Source organism: Oxyura jamaicensis, chromosome 1 (assembly GCF_011077185.1).
Source record: "Oxyura jamaicensis isolate SHBP4307 breed ruddy duck chromosome 1, BPBGC_Ojam_1.0, whole genome shotgun sequence".
Taxonomy (NCBI): domain Eukaryota; kingdom Metazoa; phylum Chordata; class Aves; order Anseriformes; family Anatidae; genus Oxyura; species Oxyura jamaicensis.
In genome coordinates this window covers 88,246,079-88,267,023 of record NC_048893.1, presented here as the reverse complement: position 1 = coordinate 88,267,023, position 20,945 = coordinate 88,246,079, and the positions used below count along the sequence as shown (strand labels likewise).

Sequence of the window (20,945 nt, the reverse complement as noted above, 5' to 3'; positions counted from 1 at the left end):
TTGATTATCCCTTTCATCAAGCGCTCTGTCTGCTTGTTTTGCTTTTATCCAATAACACTTCATGTATTAAACCCATAGCATCAGTTTTCTCTGTGCTTATTCATTGATACTAACTGGAGGGTGTTTTATAGACTTCATTTCTTCTTTGGCAATTGTAGATAAGTATATTTTATGGGACATCGTTTACTTTCAGTTAAAATGCTGATTTTTTTTTTACAAACCAAGTCTTTTTCCAGTATCCAAACTCATGTTCTGTACATGTGAAGCCTAAATCAGCTGTTAGATTGAAGCATCTCCTACTAAACCTGGTAGTGACATTTCTTTTGAAATTGTATACATTGAGGTGTGCTGTTACTGCAGAAAAATCAAAAAGTGAAAGAATTAAAACTTTTTTTTCCTGAATGAGTGGAGAAGGAAGACACTCATTGCTTTCTGATAATATTTATACTAATATGTATTACTTCAGAAAATATTTTGTAGAGCTAAAGAATAATTTATTTTTCTTCTGCATTTCTGAAGATTTTTAATTCTTTTTTAAGAACTCACTGCTGTTTTGAAGGCAACCTGTGAATAGAAATGAGTATTCTATAGAGAGAGATTTCTGACCTTGAATTCCAAAGGTAGTTGACAACCATGAATAACAGAGAAGTCATTGCAAGGCAAGAATATATAGTGAGCACATTACAAAGATTAGTGACTGGTTTAACCTTTCTGTACAGTGTCTGGCTATTGTCAACAGAAAGAAGTTAATGCTGTTTTGTTGTTGTTGTTGTTTGCAGCAGCATTACTAAAAATTATACTGTGTATGCTAATAGAAGGATAAAAAATACGCTGTTATTCAAAAGCATCAATTGCAAACTTTTTTTTGCAGTTTTATTTATCTTAATTCCACCTACTTTAAAAATGGAACTTACAACAGAGATAAAATTATATTCACTTGGGATATAAGTGAATATTCTATATTCACTTGGGATATAAGCTGATGGATAAGGTTCTAACTTAAGTGTATATGTTTGTATGTTACTCTAGTTACTCTAGTTACTCTAGTTCTTACTGCTTAATGAGAGGGAAAATTATTCATTATTTTTAATTTCCTTAAGTGTCAGGATTTTTTTTACAGACTGCCAGTTTGTATTTTAGGGTTGTGATCTTTTTATTTTTTTCAATTTGACATAGTTCATGAAGAAGAAAATGGCATGGTATATTCTTGTGCCATTTTTTGTTAGTTTTGTTTTTAAGGCAAATTGTAGGATTGGAATATGAGAAAAAGTTAAGAGGCTTTTTCAAAATAAGTATTTTTGATATAATTTTATATTTGTAACAATAGCAGCCTTTTCATCCTCTGTTTGACTGCTCGCCTTAAGAGGAAAAACTCAACTGTTTTGTCATGATCAGTATGCCACTTTCAAATAGCAGCAGACTTCAGGTTGAGGGATACCTGGATATTCCTGTATATCAAGACTATTGCTGTCTATGAGATAAACTGATCTAGTCCTTTGCTTGTTGTAGGGTTTACTGATTTCTGTTATATTTTTCCTTCTGTTGTCAGCAAGTTTCTGCAATTATTCTTTTTTCCTATTGAACCTGTATTATTAGAAAGCTTCATTGTCCACGATTTTAAAAAATAAAAGTTAATTTCAAGGTAGGCATTATTGTGGTGTAGTACCAGCAGCTGCTTTTTGCACTTACCAGTGGAGTAATTTTACATTTTATTTTTCTTATATATATATATTGTAAAGTAGGTTCCATACTTACCTTGTCACACTGTTTCTGTTGCAGTCTGGGAAGCTATTACACTTAGAGTTGAACCACCAAGGTCTACAGTAGGTAATGATATTTCTTTGGCAAGCTGTTGTTTGCTTTGTTCATCACAGACAGCACCACTGAAGTTACTCACCTTATGCTTTAGGATTCTTTCATTAAACTTCATTTTTCTTCTAGGTAGTTCTCTTGCTTGGCATTCATGTCAGTTGGGCATATTGATCTCTTCACAGTTGGAATGTCTGCTTTTTGAGAAAATGTGCCTGGAAGCTCTGAATCACCTTTGTTATAATTATGCTTGTCTGTGCTCATCCCAGTTTTTTATTTAAAAAATAAAATAAAATCTGGGCTTCTGAAATGACCAAATTTCATCTCTCTTGCTTAGTCTGTTGAAAACACATGGGTGGTACTACTTGACTTCCTTTGCTACTTCCTATAAAAAGAATTATTTTCTCTGTTGCAGGTGTGAGGCTTAAGTGTTTGTGTGTTCAACTTTATATCAGATGCTAGTTGCTGTGTAAATTAACCAACTTATTACCCACCTTTTCTCTTCCAGCTCCAAAGGAGATTCCACATATTCCTTCTAAACCTAAAACTTCACCCAAACTTCCTATCCCACACGCTAAAGATGGTAAACTGCTTTGTGCAATTATTTCTAATACAGTAGATACTGGATTGAAATATATTTCTGAGCAGCTGCTTACTTATCTGAGCCCGTTACACTATAATGGGGTTCTGTTCTGCTGTGTATTCAGTGATTTATTTTCAATTTTCAGGAGTAGGAAGAGATTTGCTAGGTATTTATCATCATATAGAAGAATAAATTCTGCTGCCTCATGGCAGCTAGATGAGAATATTGCTAAGCTCAGATTGCGGTGGTAGCTAAAACAAGTATCTAGCAATTTAAGTATGTATTATGGCTACTTAGGTTGTACAATTCCCACCCACACTGCTTTGCATTGGTAGAAAAACAATGTGTCTCCCGTTTAAATCACAATTATCTCAGCTTATGACATTATTTTTATAGCATCAATTTCACATCCTTAGGCAATTTAAAAATCCTGTTGTATTTTAAAATGTATACCATAGAGCTAAAGTATGTGGTCATGTAACTCATTACACAGCAATGCTGTTTAATAATACAGCCTCCAGAAAACAAGCAAGTGGTCTCCAATTCCAGTTGCATATATAAACAGCATTTGAAATACAGTGAAGAGTTTTGTATCTTTAAAAAGCCGTTTTTTATTTTTTTCTTAGTAAGATAATGATACATATTTGGATATGTCATTGCAGCCCATGGGAGAACTAAGCTCACAGTTAAGGATTGTGTTTCATCTTACACTGCTTAGTCCCTTAGTTTTTCAGTAATTTAATTTAATACAGCAGCTTTTGTATGAAGCAGTGTATAATTCAAAGTGTAGCTACTAGACAAATAATTCTAACTGTAAGTGAAGTTATTCTCCTCAGTTCTCAAAACAGCTTTTATGTTTTGTTTTTGATACAGTCCTGGAGTCTATAACACTTAGAACTGCTCGACCAAAACCAACAATAGGTAACAGTTTTACCTACAAGGACCATCACATTTAAAATACATATTGTGGCTACTTAAGTGGTACAATTCTCACCAACGCTGCTTTGCATGGTTAGAATGAATACTCAGTAAACATCTAGCATCACAAGTACATTTTCATTGTATATATCGTCATAATTTTTTACTGTTTTATTTTGTCCTTCTGAAGTGTTTTTGTGTGTGTGATTTTACACTAACAATTCATATTCATCTCATTTGGTTTTCCCAAATGTATTCTATAAAGTGGACAGATGCACCACGATCTTCCTTTGACTGTGTTTTGTTGTATTCAGTTTCTGTCACGTGCTTCATCTTTTCTGCTAGTCTCCAAATCAGGCATCCATCCTGGCCTTGCTTCGTTTGATTTTGTTACACAGGTTCTCCATCAGCAGTATTTCTTTGTGTACCAGGCATTCATACTTCTTCACTACTCTTCTAAACACTTTGTGTTTCCAGAGGGTCCCAAAGGCATGTGTTGTTTTTGTTGTTGTTTTATTTTTGTTGGGTTTGAATGTTTTGGTTCCTCACTGTATCAGTTCTTGAAATACTTTAATAGTTGCATTTCTTTTATTCCAGTTCCAAAAGAAACACACCGTATTCCCTCCAAACCTAGAACATCACCAAGCTCAGAAGTACCACAAACCAAGCCTGGTAAGTACATTGTTTTGTATCATCTTGATAGGTGTCTTACGTGTTCTACTGTGATCAGTGGGGCTTCAAATCACTATTTATCCCCCGGGTGTGTATTTTGGTGTAGTCCTTGAAGGATAAAATCCAGTATCGCATGATCTCAGGTCATGTTAAGTGCAGTCTGTGAGCAATCTTCTAAGTTTCAAGTTCTTCATTTTTTTTTGTTTTTATTTTTTAACGTTTTATGTCACTACAAAAACAGGCATTTTCTCTGCAGTCTTCCATGAAAACAGCTCTTCTCTGTTTGAGTTCGGATTGTTTTGGGGAAAGTGAGAATGAAAAAGAGGGTTGTCATGGCAAAGAGGAGGTGGTTTTTGTTGTTGTTTTTTTCAGTATTCCTCAGATGTGGACATGTTTTTCTTTTATAGGCACATTCATTCATTTATTCATTCTTTTCAGTCACTTCTTCACAGCCCTTAAGTTTTTCACACAGAGAAGAATGTGTGATACTTTCTATAACATTGTTTACACAGTTTGGTATATAGCAATAAACCCTGGGCTAATTAAGGGTGGAGAAAGAAAGTTATACAACTTATACTAGCAATTGCATGAAATGCTGTAGTGGGTTGACCCTGTCCAGCAGCTAAGTGCCCACCAGCTGCTTGCTTACCACCGCCACCCCCAGTGGTTTGAGGAGAGAGTCAGAAGAGCAGAAATTAGGAAAAAAAAATGTGTTTCAAGGTAAAGTTTAACAAGCAAAGAAAAAAGAAGACAACACGTGATGCAAAGATAAAAACTCACAAACCTCCCACTAGCCAAGCTAGTCCATGAGCAATGGCTCCTTTGAAAAGACTACCCCCCCAGTTTTACTGCTGAGCATGGTGTTACATGACATGGGATATCCCTTTGGTCAATTTGGATCAGCGTCACAGCTGTGTCCCCCTTCTTGCCCACCCCACAGTCTACTTGCTGGGGGGCAGAGCAAAAAACAGAAATGTCTTTGCTGTGCAAGTTCTGTTCATCAACAGCTAAAACATTAGTGTGATATTAACACTGGTTTGGTCACAAACCTAAAACTGAGCACCACAGGGACTGCTACGAAGAAAATAATCTCCCTTCCAGCCATACCCAGTACAAGTATCCCAGGTATTTGCAGCATTAGATGGTGCTACTGGGGAAATGGGCAGAAAGATGAAAACTAAGATTCCTTTCTCCTCTGGTAAATCTGCACCTATTATTTGAATCAAAATTTTAAAATAAGCCAGGAGAGTGTAGAAAACTGAAGTTGAAAAACCGCCCACAATTTCTTTGTGAGTTATTACAGAAGTTTCAGTTTTATATTTGGGGCACTGTTCTGCAATAGAGCTGTTGCCTTGAAGTGGCAGCAATTCTGAGTTGAATAATACTCTGTCATGTATTGGGTTTCAAGGAGTGGCCATATCTCACTGGCTGTAGGAGGGGATTGTATGATCATTGTAGAGGTAGTGATTGTAATGTTTTAATTGTTCTTGGTAAGAGTTGTTTTTGTTCTTTATTACACTGATGCAGTTCTGGAACCAATTACATCCAGAACTGAAAAACCGAAGTCAACAGCAGGTAATTACACTTCCTTATTTGTATAGTCAGATTGTCTTTCCTCTTCAACACAAATTGTTAAATGCTGACTTGCAAATATTTAATAATTTAACAGTCAAGATTCTCCACCTCTTTTCATATTTTCTTCAAAACATTTGAGGAGGATCTTTACGCCTTTCAAGTTTTTATGCACATAAGATGGGGTAATTTCCTTTGGTATTTAAAGAGAGAGAAGGCAGATCAGAAAAAAATCCTAACTTACACATTTTCAGTCATACTGTAAAGGTTGACTCTGTTCTAGTTAGTCACATGGGTGAGCAAAGCCGCGTGCTCTAAGTTATCTTTCTCTGTTCCCCATCCCTTCCAGTTTTACTAAATTCAGTCCTTCATAGAATTCTGAAAAATATTTCTGTTTCTCTTAAATATCAATTCCACTGTCGAAACAGAGTCACTTCAGTGATCTTTGGGATGTATGAATCCTTGAAGCAGATCCACTCGACTAATGCACTTTCATTGCTTGTATGTGGTACTGAGAATCCTTCCAGTATAACCTCCATTACAGAGCAGTGGTGTTTTTGTATTTGAAACTACTTTCCTTGTTTTCTTCTTATTTAATTGTCTAAGTCCTTCCTCTAAAGAGAAACAATAATTCTGTCACATGCTCTGTTGATGATATGTCACAGAAGGGTATTTTCTCTACAGCTTGGTTTTGTTCCAAGAAAACCCGCACCCCTTGTATCTCTTCCATACAAGTATCTTTGGCTCAAATCTTTGCTCTGTTTTTGGTGACTGTAGGTGGTAGTGGACATTGATACCTCTGAAAATGTTAACACAGTGTAACTCTCTTTCTTTCAGCTCCTAGAGAGACACGTCATGGGCATTCAAAACCTAAAACATCACCCAGTCCACGTGTTCCTCCAACCAGAGCAAGTAAGCTTCTCAATATTTTGCATTTTAGTGCATGATTTTTTTTTCAGTTTGAAAATTGCTAAAATTGATAAGTGCTTTAAAATGCACAAATATTATATTGAATAGGCTGTGTTTTACTGTCATAATGAAATTTTGCTACATAGCTGTCACGAAACAAGACAGATATTTGTGTGTGTCAATAACTTGTATAATGGTTGGGGTGTGGGGGTTAAACACTCTAATTTTGAGCCCTCACAAGTTGGAAACTTTGTGTCTCCATTTCCACAGAATTTGAAAGAGGTACTTGTATTTTCTAGTTACTCATTTACAAGTGCAAAATTATGATACTTTCCTATTCCCTAAACTTCACTTTGGGAGTAGCTCTGTCCATTTGAAAATTAGTTGTAAATTTCCATGTTTCTTTTGCTCTGACTGCTTTGCTGGAAATGTTTTGTTTGTTTGTTTGTTTTTTATGCTCTGTTAATTTAAGCAAGCAGCAGATTTTTGGAATGTGAAACACTGGAGAAGTGCAGCTAAGGGAACTGTTAGAACTATAGCAGTCTATTCTGTAGAAAGATTTGCTGGAAAGAACTGGGAGAAGTGGAGAGTTAATCCAACACTGCACTGTAACAGTCACTTTGTCTGTAATCTCAGCACTAACATTTATTGCATTGGCATTAGGTCTCTGTGTGGTTACTTTCATATGGAAAAAATATTTCCTAAAAAACTTTCTTTACAGAAAATGAATGTCCTGTCAGGAAAATCAAAAGACTTATGATTAGTCATCACCCTCATTACTGCATTCAAAACTTAGCTCATCTTCACAGGTCCAAAAGAAAGTCGACGAGTCACTGCCAAGCCCAGAACATCACCAAGTCCAGATGTACCGCACATAAAACCTGGTAAATATATTGCTGTTTGGTTGTGCTTGAATATTTGGGTTTTCTTTTGGGTTGTCTTTTCTCAATGAATAAAGTGTTGATTAACATCTCTTCATATTACAAACGAATAGATTTTGTAATGAACATGAAATACATGTATAAAGGAAGATAGAGCTGGTTTATATATTTAATGGCTGCTTCTTGGTGGGTTGCATATACTTTTCTGTCATGTGACAGTTGTCACTGATGACTGATTTGCATAGCAGAATAAACAACATGTAAACATTGTAACAATGTTCTTGGAAGAAATTGCATCTCTTCTGTTCAAGTGAGTCCTGGTAATGGAATTAGACCCTTAAAAATATACCTAGTAGAGAGTTGCATACTACTGAATTGCCAAACCTCCTTAACTTGTAGTGGTTCTGAAGGCATCAGCTGAAACTTCCTTTAGTTAGTGCATATTCACTAATACTTATTGTAATTTAAAAAGAAATCAGTAGTATTGATTAATTGATTAATCAATTAATTCATTTTAATCAATTGATTAATCAATTGATTAAAATGGAGTATTTTACATTTTGATGATACTTACCACTAATTCTTTGTACGTTCTTGTTTTATGAAGTATTGGCACCTATTATATTTACAGCTGAGCAAACAAAGACAATGTTAGGTAATTATATTACCTTGAGCTGATTATTATTATTTTTTCCCTGGTGCTCCATAGACCAAATATTTTAGATTATTACTCTGTTTTCCACATGATCTGTTTGTGGGTTTGATTTGTTTTCTTGCTTACATATTGAACTTAATTCTACTCTGTTCCAGGTGCTGAAAGAGTCCTAGCTGTTGTCTTCACAGAAAATTTCTCTTTCACTCTTACATGAATCACAATTGTTTTGACTCTTGTAGGAGACACGCATGCCATGGCTACTGCAGTTGTCAGCTTTGAAATACAGATGGGAACATCTCAGCTGTGGCTGTCTGTGTTCTTTCAGATTTTGATCCTTGACTCCAGATGAGATTTTACTTACTTGATCATTTTTCCACTCATATTTTAATTTATGGTTGTCTTTTCCTTTTAAACACTTGCATATGTCTGACTCTCAGTTTTTCAGTCATTCATGTAGAGATTGCAGTTTGTTTTTTTCTTGAAGGCACAAGGCATGCAGTGCCTGTGCAATACCTGACTAATTTCTGGAGCATATACACTTAAAACAGGTCTTTTCTTTCAGCTCCTAAAGAACCACAACATACACCTTTTAAACCTAAACCAGCTCCCATTCCAGATGTTCCACACGGCAAGCCTGGTAAATTATCTTGCGTTTTGTAAAGCTGTGGTTGATAATTGGGCATCTGTCTGTGGTGGAGGTGTTGGGGGAAGAAGGGAGGCAGGGGGGATGTAGAATTGTCAGCAGTACATTTGCTATTACCTCTGTACTACTATAGCTTAAGAAACCTCTGCAGTAAGTCATACCACTGATGGAAACTACAGTAATTCAAGGGGTTTTTTTAGTATTGTGTGGGTTTTACTGGAAGAGTAGTAGGGACCCATATATTTAGATGAATGATGAAGTTATTAACAACTTGTACCCGAGCAACATATTTTGGTTGTTTGTAGCATGTTTTTTAAAATTATCAGAGAACTCTCTTAGGGTTATTGCATTGCTTTTTCCTTTATATATACATTTTCACCCAAATGAGACTGAGTACTCCCTTCTGTTGTATTCCATTTAGGAGACTCCCTATCATAAATCTGGCTGACCTGTGTAAGATAATCATTGATTTCACTGAAGAGCTGTTAAGAGTTGTTATGGTGGTTTTTTAAAAGTATTTAAATGAAAAAAAAAAAAAAAAAAAAAAAAAAAAAAAACTTAATATAAATCTCTGAGGATTTTTTTTTCTTTCTTTTTTTTTTTTTTTTTTAACGGGGTGAGGAGAAGAAGGGAGGAGGATCTCTTCATTATTCTGAGCATTTATCCAAACTTTTTCCAACAGGAATCTTTCCATCCTTCCATGAACCAGTTACTGCTATGATTCCTCATATTCCTGAAAGAACAAAGGCAACACTGGGTAATCATGTGTTTCATAAATAATTACTCTCTTTTTTCATTCTTGTTAGAGAAGGCGCTCGTTACATCTTATTAAAAGCTAATAATGCAGTTTTGCTCTGCTTCTAGATACCTGCTTGCCCTTTGATCTTGATAAGGGTAGTAATGCACAAGCTCTTTTACTTTTGAAGGCTCTTTTCCTCATCTTCTAGCCATTCCATTCAGGAGGACATAATTCCTTCAAATGTTACATATTTTCCAGTAAAAGTGAGCTTTATTTGAAGAACAGATAGGGATTCCTGTCATTTTTGCATCTCAGGTATGGATACTGTTACCATAAAATGCTGTTCTGCTTTACTACTCATTGTATAATTTTACAGAAGAATGTATGAACTACAGCATAACATACACCACAGCATACCAGTTATGTAACCTCACAAGTCAAACACCAGTTTTTAAAACCATTTTCTCTGTTAACTTTTAGTAATACCTACTGGCAAAACTTTTTTAAAGATGTGAAACATTAGTCTCAGAATTCTTTCTTCTTAACTTGCCAGATGGGGACCAAATAAGGGTGAATGAATCCGTGCAGAATAGGCCAGTACGATTAGAAATCTTTGCTAATAATTGTTCTCTGTCCCTGGTTTCAGGAGAGATGTCCAAGATTGTCTGAGAATAAAGTGGTATCATTAATGAAGTAATAACAGCCATATAATAATATTTTATGTATGCTTTTTCCTTGTTGCAAATAGGAAATTAAGAATGCTTTTCATCGTGTTCATATTTTAATATCTATTCTCTGTATGCATTGATAATTAGGTACTTGCTATCTTTACATAGCTTTATGAAGTTTATGTGCTTCGTCTTACACATCTGGGGCTACCTGATGGAATCTTTACTTGCAGAAAAATGGTTCTTTAGAACAAAGGGGTGAAGAATGTACAGGCTAAGGTAGATTTTTTGAGGACCTTTCACATTGGTGTGGATCACAGACTTGCAAGTGTTTGCTGCAAGTGCTAAAATACCTTTTCCAGTATGAAAGTCTGACAAGAATTACTAGAATAAAATAGTTCTTGTTGGAAGAGACCTATTGGTTGGTTGATTTGATTCCAACTCCTGATAGCTTCAGGGATAACTAAATGTTAAAACTTATTAAGATTTATGCTTATTATGCAAATGCCTCTTAAACATGGACAGGAATGAGGCATCAATCACCTCTCCAGGAATTTGTTACAGCATCTGACTACCCTCTCAGTAAAGAAGCTTTTCAACGTCTGGTGTGAACCTCCCCTGGTGCAACTTTGAGCCATTCTTACATGTTCTGTCACTGAATACAAGGGAAAAAACATACTTCCTCTCCACTTCCCCTCTTCAGGAAATTGTAGAGAGCAACGAGGTACTGAATAGTATGGAAATGACAGGGATAAATAGTTCCCAGGTAAAAACAAGGAATTTAATTTATATATCAAGTCTGATGTGAAGGGCCCACTAAAAACAGGTACTGTCTTCAGATTGTCATAGACAGCACAGAAAGTTTACTACTGTCTGGTTTTGTCCCATTACTTTACTGTATGCTGTTTGTGACTGTTTTCTTCACTGCTTCATCCAAAGCTACAAATCTGTATATAACTGTTGGGAAGTTAGTCTGTGTCAGTGGCCATTTAATTTCTTTTCATTTCTTTACAGGAATTTCAACTGACTGATTTTCATCTTGTCTTATTACAGATTAGATCACACTTCCTTGTGTACTATGATATTATGATATTCCATGTGTACTATGGAAGCAGTGTTTTTGTTTGCTTTGTTTTGTTTTCAAATAATATTTCAATTTTTGTTATGGGTGCTTTTTTCTCTCCCCCCCCTCCCCCCCTTTTTTTTTTTTTTTAATTTCAGCTCCAAGTGAGAAACAATTCATTCATACCAAACCAAAAAAAACTGAGAAACCAAGAGTGCCACACACCAAACCTGGTAATGGAGTCAATCTTGTAATTTTGTGTATTTCTATTTAATCATTCTTTTCCCCTAGCCCGAGTTCTTGTGCTTTAAACAGAATTATCCATACCTGGTTTTATGGTGAATCAATGGTAAAACGACCAAAATGTCAAAACTACACTGCAAATAATAGTAGCATCTGTAGTATGTGTTTTTCCTCCTTTTTATTACATTTAGCAAATGATGACTAGTAATTTGAGTGTTGACAAATTTTAGTGGCTTAGATACACTGTGTTCTCTCTTAATTGCTATCTTGTAATCAGAGAGGCTTTTCTATGGGCACGTTTTTTCACCCACAAAATGCAATCTAACTCCTTTGAAATATGCTGGTACACTTAGCAACTGACGTGTTATACTGAAACAAAAGTACTTTAAAATAGTTAAGATGATCTGTCTCTCTTCCCATTTTTGTTATAAAAGTAATATATAGGATAAGTTAATAGGAGGATACTGGTAACTGTCAACAGTTGATTTTTAAGATATTCTGCTGCTCTTTAGTTTGGGGCATTTTGAAAGCTTTAGAAATAGTGCAAATACTGCTTTGTTTCTTTTAAAGTAAAATTTTAAGATTCTCAACATTTTCTCCCTTAACAGCAATACATCAAACAACCCCACAACCACTTATTACAAAATCTTCTACTACCACTGAGCAGTCAAGGGCAACAATGGGTAAATAAATTTCCTTAAACTTAAGATACAGGTCTTTTTAATTGTTCAATGGGAACATTTCTAGAGAGTATGCTCTGGTATGTTCTTTTATGCAATATCAGTCCACTGTCCGTCATTCTGCTCACACACGTGCATGTTTCTTAATACAGAAGAGTCTCAGATCTATCCTTGAACTAAGGCAGAAATTGCCTACGCTTCATGTCTAGCCAGAAGAATGTATTTTCAGTTCTCCAACCAAATTCAGTGGTCTAATTTTTCTTTTAGAGCAAGAATTTTAGCCACTAACTCACCTTATCATACAGCACTACTAGAATATTTCTGTGTTTTGGATAGTCATTTTGTTTCAGGTTCCAGAAACCCATGGAATTGTTGTTGTCTTTTTTTCAGGCATTTGAGGCATGCACTTTCTGTGGGCTAAGTATGGCATTGGATTGTGACTCCTGAAAAATACAACAATAATCTTTTTCCTTTCTTTCAGTTCCAAAAGAAACACTGCTCGTTCCTTCCAAACCCAAAACATCTGTTGAGCCAGAAATACCACAGACTAAACCTGGTAATTTTAAGTTTTTAACTTTAAAAGCGTTATTGGAGCACTACCTTGGTTACACTTTTTGCTGTCATTCGGTACGACAGTGATGTGACATGATCAGTATTTAGAGAGAAATTAGTATAATTGTTCAACTCAGAGTACCTCAGGGAATTACATCGAAAAGAATGCCCCCAGTATTGGATCATGTCTATGGGTACACAAGATAGGCTGGCTTTTTTTTTTTAATTATTTATTTATATTTTAATTAGTGGGTAGAAGCCATTAAAAATATGAGGAACTTGATTAATTAGAGTAAAGATATACTATTGTAACTGGTTTCACTAAGTTCTTTTATTTGGGGGGAATTTATTACACTAAATAAATGTGCAAGTACTTTTGAAACTCAGGCTACAGGATCTTAGTCCAAAATAGATGGTAAGAGTACAAGTACCATCTTCTAATCAGTGCAGTAATTATAGTAAATTTAGGGATGCATAGTTATAATGAAGGATGTATAGTATCTCAGCTTCACCTACGATATGAAGTATTTTCATAAAAATTACTGGATTGGAAGTTTACAACAGGAAAAAAAAATTACTAGGGAAGGCGTGACAACATGATCATAAGAAAGAACAATTCTTAACTTTTCTTAATTCCTAATTCCCAGTTACCTCCAAACTGGTGATAATTTATTTTTAGGCAACTAGGTTCATGAATAGTTTTATCATTCCCCCCTTTTTCCTTAGACTTCTCATGTAGCGAGAAACAATTGAAGCAGAGACCCTATTCATTAAAGAATGGTACACATATTTTATTTTGAAAATCAAATGGAACAGTCTAGCAAAAAAAAAAAAAAAAGTTTTCTAAAGGATTATTTTGGAAGACTCTCTGTAAGTAACCAAGCTAGATTCTAAGTCTCAATTGAATTAGAGCTATTTCCAGTCTTGCCATAGTTAACAAGTACCACATTTTGGCACCACTACACAGTTCAGTTTAGTAGAAGAATTTTAGAAAACAGAACTTAAGGGATTATGTTTTTACCATTTAAAATTTAAATCATTGTAATGATCTATATGCAAAATAAATTCTACTGTTATCCGGAAAGTTGTTAAAAATTAATGGCACTAATTAGTTGTTGCCCTTCATCCTAATAAGTAGGTAACTTTTCAGCTTCAATATTTTAATCTTGTTTCTGAAAGAGAAAGAGACACATGTAGTGTGCAGTTCTGCTTGCCAGTCTTTCCTTTTCATCCAGTACTTTATCTAAGACAAAATGTGGTCAAATTTGAATGTGGGAAGAATGCCGTAAAGATAATTATATTACTACAAACTTTTAGAGAATTTTTAGGGAAATGAAGGTTAGTGTCCACTATTAGGGTGTCTGTTCTGAAGTAGGTGGAGGCCCAGCAGAATATTTGCAATGTCTGTCTGTCAGCATGAAAATACCTCCAGAATAATCAGAACACATGCCTGTCTTATGTCTGTAAAAATTGTCTTAACAGATGCGTAGGTAGATGTTTATGAAACAAAGGAGATGGATACTTAATGAAATCCAACATCATTGATTTCACATCTCACAGAACAATGTTTTATTTCTCATAGCTCCAAGGACAACACACCTGGGATCAATTAACCTCATAACAGTTCATGTTGTTGATGGGTCCAAAATGACTTTGGGTAATGGGAATATTGTGTCATTTTATTTTTATAACTTTGCTTTCTCTGCTTTTGCTATATGGCTAAACTTACCCTTAAATCAACAGAAATAACTTAAATATATTTTATCTTCCTCATTTGTTAGGCACATTCCAGTGCATGTACAAAATGTTGCTGGTTTTAATTTTCCAGTCACTTTCCAGCCAATTTGTTTGTAATTATTTATAGAAATAAATGATTTGTGTACACGATTGAGGAGTCACATAAAAAGATATCTTGCTCATCTTTTCTTCTGTTGGCTAGCTTTTTAATGATGTATATCTTCCCAGTCTTGAAGTTCTGGTATAAATCCATGATTTTCAGTCAGCTTTCTGTCACTCACCCTTTTTGTTTATGGTCTGCACTATGTTTGAATTTCCCTTCTACCTGTGGTGTCTGACGTTTAAAAGAAAATCATTTCCATTTGATAAGCAATAAAATATCCTCTTTCAGTTCCCAATGAAACATACCAGATTTCACCCAAACCTAAAACGGCTCTTGTAACTGAAATTCCACGGTTGAATACAGGTAATTCTTATAATTTTCTTTAGCTTGTTGCATTGAGAGTCTGTAGCTCTTAAGAAAAATCAATACAACTTAAGGTTTAATGGTCTGTTCTTACTACCCTTGAAAGCTTTTAAGCATTATTAGTGTTTTGTGTCTGATCCACAGATCAAAAGCACTGCAAACACAAACATAACTGACTCACACCTTTTTCCGTGTATTTATGAAATTTTTACCAAAGTTGAATGTCAAAAATTGGTAATATGTTCTTTCCTGCATAAATGTTTTATCAGACACTTTAGAGAGGCTAGAGTAACTGATGTTGATAGAATGGTTGATAGACTCAAATAACAAATAGCTAGCTGTATTTATGTAAAAGAGTGTTTGAGTTGCTCAGGTCAGTTATTTGGCATAAGATGACAGTGATGACTACTTCAAATTTTCAGCTTTCAGTGTGATTCACACACATACTGTAACAAAATTTCAAAATTGTTTTGCAAGTGAAAGTCAATAGGAAAAGGTTGAGGGCTGGTAATTTTAACTTTGATGATGACACTATGCTTCAGCAGCCTTGCATAGTGTCTGCATTGTATACTTCCAGTTGTCATCTCAGCAGTATTTTAATGTTTCATGTTTTTATCTGAATATTTGATTTGGGGGACGGGGGGTCCAGTTTGGTGTTTTATTTTGAGGCTTTTTGTTTTTTTTTTTTGTTTGTTTTCTGTTTTTTACAGAACCTAATTAAATGTCTTAAGGCCATGGATACCTTGCAGAGCTAACTCTGTATCCATATACAGTTGGGTAACTGGCTGTAAATATTTTATATCTTTTCCTAAACCTAAACATGAATGTGACTGGTCAGACTGCATGATGGAGTCATCTGACCACTAAAGAAACTAGCTTTTTCAGCGTGCATTTTAGATCAGAACTCATAGAATTCTCCTATGTCCATTTTGCTATATTGCATTGGTGCATGGACCTTTTTTTGTGGCAAATTACACTGCTCTTACACATAGCATTTAAACTGAACCTTATTTCTTTTAGCGGCATATAAAACACGTCTCACTTCTGCAAGACCAAAGCCATCTGATAAATCACAGACCAGACCTGGTAATAATTGTTTATTCACTTTGGGATGGGAAGGAGATACACTTATTATTTATTTAATGATTTTCACCTGTTCTCAGAGAAATTTTAAGTATTGCTGGAAAAAAAGGGTGTGTTTCTTTCAATTAATCAGTTTTCAAGTAAAGCCTTTTCAATTTAGGAAAAATAATGTATGCCACTACAGCAACTCTTGCTTTTTCTTCTGTAATATGGAATTGTTGGCATCACTTAGAAGTCTCATTTTCTTCTAATTAAGCTTTTTCTTTTAAATTTTCTCACAGCTCTTAGTAAAGCTACACTAGCACCAGCTAGAACAAAATCACCTGGCTTGCCAAAGTGGATTTTGCCAACAACAGGTAGAGCTGTTTTTTTTTGTGTGCTTTGTTTGTTTGTTTTAATGTATTAGTAAAAACACACAAATGTTACTTGCTGAAATGATCTTAAGCCTTGCAAAATACGGTATTACATGTGATCATAGAAATTAATTCTTCAGAGTACTGTATGTAATTGCTGTTACTGGTAATGCTATATTGTTCCTGAGTGCTACTGTGAAATGATACTATACATGATAAGTGTAGACTTAGAGGTACAGTATACAATATGTTTACTGTTTTTTGATGTTTTCCATATGATAGCTCCAGAATACATAACCAGGTGATAGGTCCAGATAATAATCCAGAATAAATAACCAGAGATGGTTGTATACCTAAATAGAATTAAAAATAGCCCAAACATAATACGCTCTTTTGTATAACATATAGAGGGGATGTCTTCATTGGAGATATGTGTTCTTTGACCTTTAATATTCCTTCTGGGAAATGAAATGAGCACATCTGACTGCAGGACATCAGGGACAGTTATGGTATTACATGACTTATGATGGCAGTAATCATGGATCAGGAGGTTTTGCTATTCACTCGTGTTAGACAATCTACTTCACAGGAAGTGAACTTTCTAATGTCTGATCACCAAAAGCATGAATACACAATTATGTTAGACAGTGTGTGAAGTTTTTTCATTCTACCATATAGCAATGTCTTCGGCAGTGGCATTTTTAGATTAAAAAGTTTTTTTTAAAAAAAGCATTCTAGGTAACCTAGCAGTATAAACATGATAATAGGTGTTTAAATTGTTTTAACAATAGTTTATTGTGCTTAACGCTATTTTAGGTGATTGCTAAAGTATTATTTTAAGCAATCTATTTCAAATGCTCCAATTGGAGTACCTGCTAGTCATTATTTCCATGTCTTTACAGTAGGGCCAGTTGTCAGAAAGAAGTACAGTTCCCTTATGGTAGATGATGTCAGAAATTGTCACAAGGCTATTACCTTGCTGTGTATCCTAGGTATATTCACAAGCAAATAGGTATCTTCATTTAGAGTTCTGGAAAATAATGCTTTTGCAATATTTTCCATTGCTCAGTTAAGCAAGTCTTTTTTTCCTAAGTGAAATAAGCGTCCTGAAGACATCTGTTACCTAGATTTTGCATCCTACTGTGTGAGCACTTTCAGTTAAACATGGTGTTCAAATTATTAAGGAAGAGTTGGCATTTATTGTCTGTTATCTGTTTATTCGTACCACAAGTGCTGCTGGCATAGTAAGTCATGGATAACTCCTATGAGACTACATATTTATTCTCAGAATTCTAGAGAAATCATCAATGATTTATTTATTTATTTATTTATTACATTTATGGCATGATGAAGAGGACCGCAACTTTTAGTGAATTCTTTTCATTCTGCGCTATATTCATCCCTTTATGATCAAAAAGTGAAATCCTAAGTCTTCTTGTAGAGTAAGTGCATCACAATATTGTGGCAAATGCAGTGTCTGAGCATATAAGGATGTCTATGCTCATGAAAAAATCATTTTGTACAACAGAGGGTTCAGGTAATCAATTAAAAGAAAGTCTTCTATATTCCTTCTAAGTAATGTGCCATTATGTTCTGTAAACAATCTTGAAGTCTGCAGAAGAGACTTTAAAAAGAGAACTCTACTTACCTGGAACCCTAAATCTTACCAGCTGAGCAAAGACAAGAGAGCTTTTCTTTCAGTAGATGATATCTTAGAGAAATTATATTTTAAGATATTTGGATGATTTTTGAGGATAGAGAAGTTTATTTCTTCCATTAGGAAAATGGTGTTATTTTCTGTGGTTAGCTGATTGGAATCCTTAACCAAGCTGTAAGGGACAACAAGTTTTCAAACTTACATTTAGACATTACATCTTTTTTCTTTTTTTTTTCTTTCTCTGAAGAAGACTACATTTGATAGTCTATTGTTTTAAGACCACTTTGGATCTCTTACTTCCTTGTTGTGCGGGCAGTGCTGTTGGATGCACACCAGTTCTTCTTCCTGAGTGTACTCATTAGCATCAATGCAAAGATGTTCCACTCCATGCAGAGTGTGTTTGGCAACTGTGGGGCCCTGATGATAAGCTGTGGAATTTGTTTTTTCCAGCAGCAGCACATGGGATTGTGGTTGGTTTCCTGGCAGGCTTTTCAGTCTCCTAGCTAGCTGTATTGTTAGCTGTAATGCCAGGTGGTAAACTTGACTTTGGGAAAGGGGCAGAGGTTTCGGCCACTTGTCTATCATTCCTTTTAGTTTTCTACCATGTTTCCGGCCATATTCTGTACAATTTATTTTTAATGACATGGCTTTTCATACTTGTTTTAGTTCATGTGATATATCTTACCTAAGCATTATTTGGGTTAATCTTAACAATGTAAAAGGTTTTAATGGTCTATTAAACTTCTGGACAACCTTCACCCAAGTTTCAGCAATGTTTCATCTCCTTTGTGAGAGAGTTGATTTTCACTATAACAGACATCAACTTTATGCTGTGCTTTGTTTTTATTTGTGAAACTGTGAGCATATAGCTAGGTTCTAGAGGAACTCGAATATTAAGGTATTCCTTTTTTTTTTTTTTTTTTTTTTTTTAATCAATGGCACATTTTCCCACTTCCTTAAAATGATCCATGCTTCTAATAGTATTCCTGCTATTCAAGGTTCAGTGGTTAGTTTTAAGGTGTTCCAGATCCCATTAATATTTCCAGGAAAAAAAATGATGAAAGTAAAAGAAGATATCAACACACATTTGTCTAACACATCTATTCTCAGTTCTGTTAAAAGTCTGGATGAATGCGCTGAGTTGAAATGCTTATAATATGCCAGCTAATGTTACTTGCTTAAGGCAAATGCTATGATAAATACAGCAAGGTGTGTGACGTTGCAGATAGTTTGTGTGGAGAGGCAGGCAAACTTTTATGTGACTTTGAAGTGCATTGAAACATTAAAGAGGAGATTTTAGTTTTTCCTTTCACTTGTGCTACTATTTTACTAATGGCAGTAATAGCATATAGAATATATATAGTATGTTGTTTGTTGATAGCTAATACAATTCAGAACATATTCTAATTCTAAACTATATAGTGCAGAGAAAAATAAAGGCAGGCTTTTCTGTCGACACAGGCACAAAACTAAATTAGACATGTAAGATATCTGGATGATTTTGTGAGATTGAGGCAATGGGATGATGCATATTTGTTGTGGGATGAAGTTAAGAAGCTAATATACACTGTGGGTTACAGTTGAAGTGTAAGATTCATTTTTCTTTTTAAAGCTAATGCTCGTGTTCTCATGTGTCATCCTTGAACACCAGTCACTGAAACATTGATTAGTACTCTGGTGCTTTGTATATCTGAAGACCTAATTAACCAATTTAGTTACCTGAAGACAAGTTTCAGTTATATCAAAATCACACTACATTTAAGAATTTCAGTTGCAGGAACCAGGAGACCTTCATGCTATTCACCGTGAAAAATTTATGAAAAATTACTTGTTTCATAATGGTGAAATACTGGTGTAGTCTAGTAATAAACTGATTACCAGATTATAAACTTATGAAATCTTCTGTTGAAATGTTTTGATCATGTTGGAATAGGCTATCTAATTTGGTAATTTATATATGTGTGTGTGTGTTTGTGTAGGTATATGTGTGTATTCTTTTAATTGATACATTAAATTGCTGGAGGGGGGTTGATTCTAATGTCATGAGAAGGGTGAACTTTTCACAAACATGATGAAATTGAAAAACATCTTCTCGGTCTACCATATATAGAGTTTTTATAAAGTAAATATACTTATTCTGTGTAGGGAAGGCATATTAATTTAATAATTTGGCTGTCCTATAAATGTCAGCATGTGAAACAATTGTTCTGTACCAGGAGTAGTTGTGTTGATCTTTTTAATGCCATTTACTTTTTTTTTTTTTTTTATGTGTTTATATTACTTCTAAGTGGGACATTCTTCTATATACAAACTGAATTTTATGCACACTTTGCCTCCACTACTGCAAATATGGTATGTGTTTGGTTTAAAATTCCTCTAGTTATTCAACATGGAGGATAATCGAAGATCTTATTTTTCAGGAGGAGAACTTTGCCATTAACAAAAATCATATTCTGTGTGCAGAAACACTAAAATGTGCCCTGTATTCATCCTTCCACATATAATTTTGGTTTCTTAGTAGTTATCTCTTAATCTTACTCCCTTTCTAACATGCCTTTTCCACCGAATATTTAAAATGAAAATGTCGACTCTCTATACCAAGACCACTTTCTACTTATTCAAATAGGAAGATAATAGAGTTATCACTAAAAATGCTAGTTTTGCACGTCATGTTAACTAGAGTTTGGACACATACAATATAAAAATAGTATATAACTTGGTACTGCTCTGTAGATAATTCATTTCCTTTTGTTTCACAGATGATGTATATACACCTGAGGATATTACTGAACAAATCGGCATGGATGTAGGAAAACCTTTTGAATATAGTGATACCCAGGAAAAGCTATTTTCTGGTAAGATTAATAAAAAGGACAATGTACCAATTTTTAATAGTTATTAAAAATTTTAATAAGTTTTTTTTAAAATTTTTAAAAGTTATTAAAAATTTTAGTATTTTTTAAAAAACAAAACATCCCCTTTTCTAAAAAAAAAAAAAAAAAAAAAAAAAAGATTAAGGATTGTTAACTGTCTTGATCTGAGGGATAATAAAAGGAAAAAAA

The 20,945-nt window shown here is 34.5% G+C and overlaps 1 protein-coding gene across 25 annotated transcripts in view; it reads left to right on the top strand.

Moving 5' to 3' along the window:
* Positions 1-20,945, top strand: part of ABI3BP (ABI family member 3 binding protein) — a 136,504-nt gene that overhangs the window by 85,133 nt on the left and 30,426 nt on the right. For 17 of the 25 annotated variants that reach the window (XM_035314990.1, XM_035314980.1, XM_035314981.1 and 14 more), the window contains 17 exons: positions 1,780-1,827; positions 2,318-2,392; positions 3,266-3,313; positions 3,908-3,982; positions 5,510-5,557; positions 6,392-6,466; positions 7,273-7,347; positions 8,562-8,636; positions 9,325-9,399; positions 11,271-11,345; positions 11,964-12,038; positions 12,517-12,591; positions 14,170-14,244; positions 14,716-14,790; positions 15,811-15,876; positions 16,155-16,229; positions 20,643-20,738. In XM_035314990.1, coding sequence (XP_035170881.1) covers positions 1,780-1,827; positions 2,318-2,392; positions 3,266-3,313; positions 3,908-3,982; positions 5,510-5,557; positions 6,392-6,466; positions 7,273-7,347; positions 8,562-8,636; positions 9,325-9,399; positions 11,271-11,345; positions 11,964-12,038; positions 12,517-12,591; positions 14,170-14,244; positions 14,716-14,790; positions 15,811-15,876; positions 16,155-16,229; positions 20,643-20,738 — 1,206 coding nt within the window. The remainder of the gene's footprint in view (positions 1-1,779; positions 1,828-2,317; positions 2,393-3,265; positions 3,314-3,907; positions 3,983-5,509; positions 5,558-6,391; positions 6,467-7,272; positions 7,348-8,561; positions 8,637-9,324; positions 9,400-11,270; positions 11,346-11,963; positions 12,039-12,516; positions 12,592-14,169; positions 14,245-14,715; positions 14,791-15,810; positions 15,877-16,154; positions 16,230-20,642; positions 20,739-20,945) is intronic. The other 8 variants (XM_035314993.1, XM_035314988.1, XM_035314987.1 and 5 more) reach the window with 4 other exon arrangements.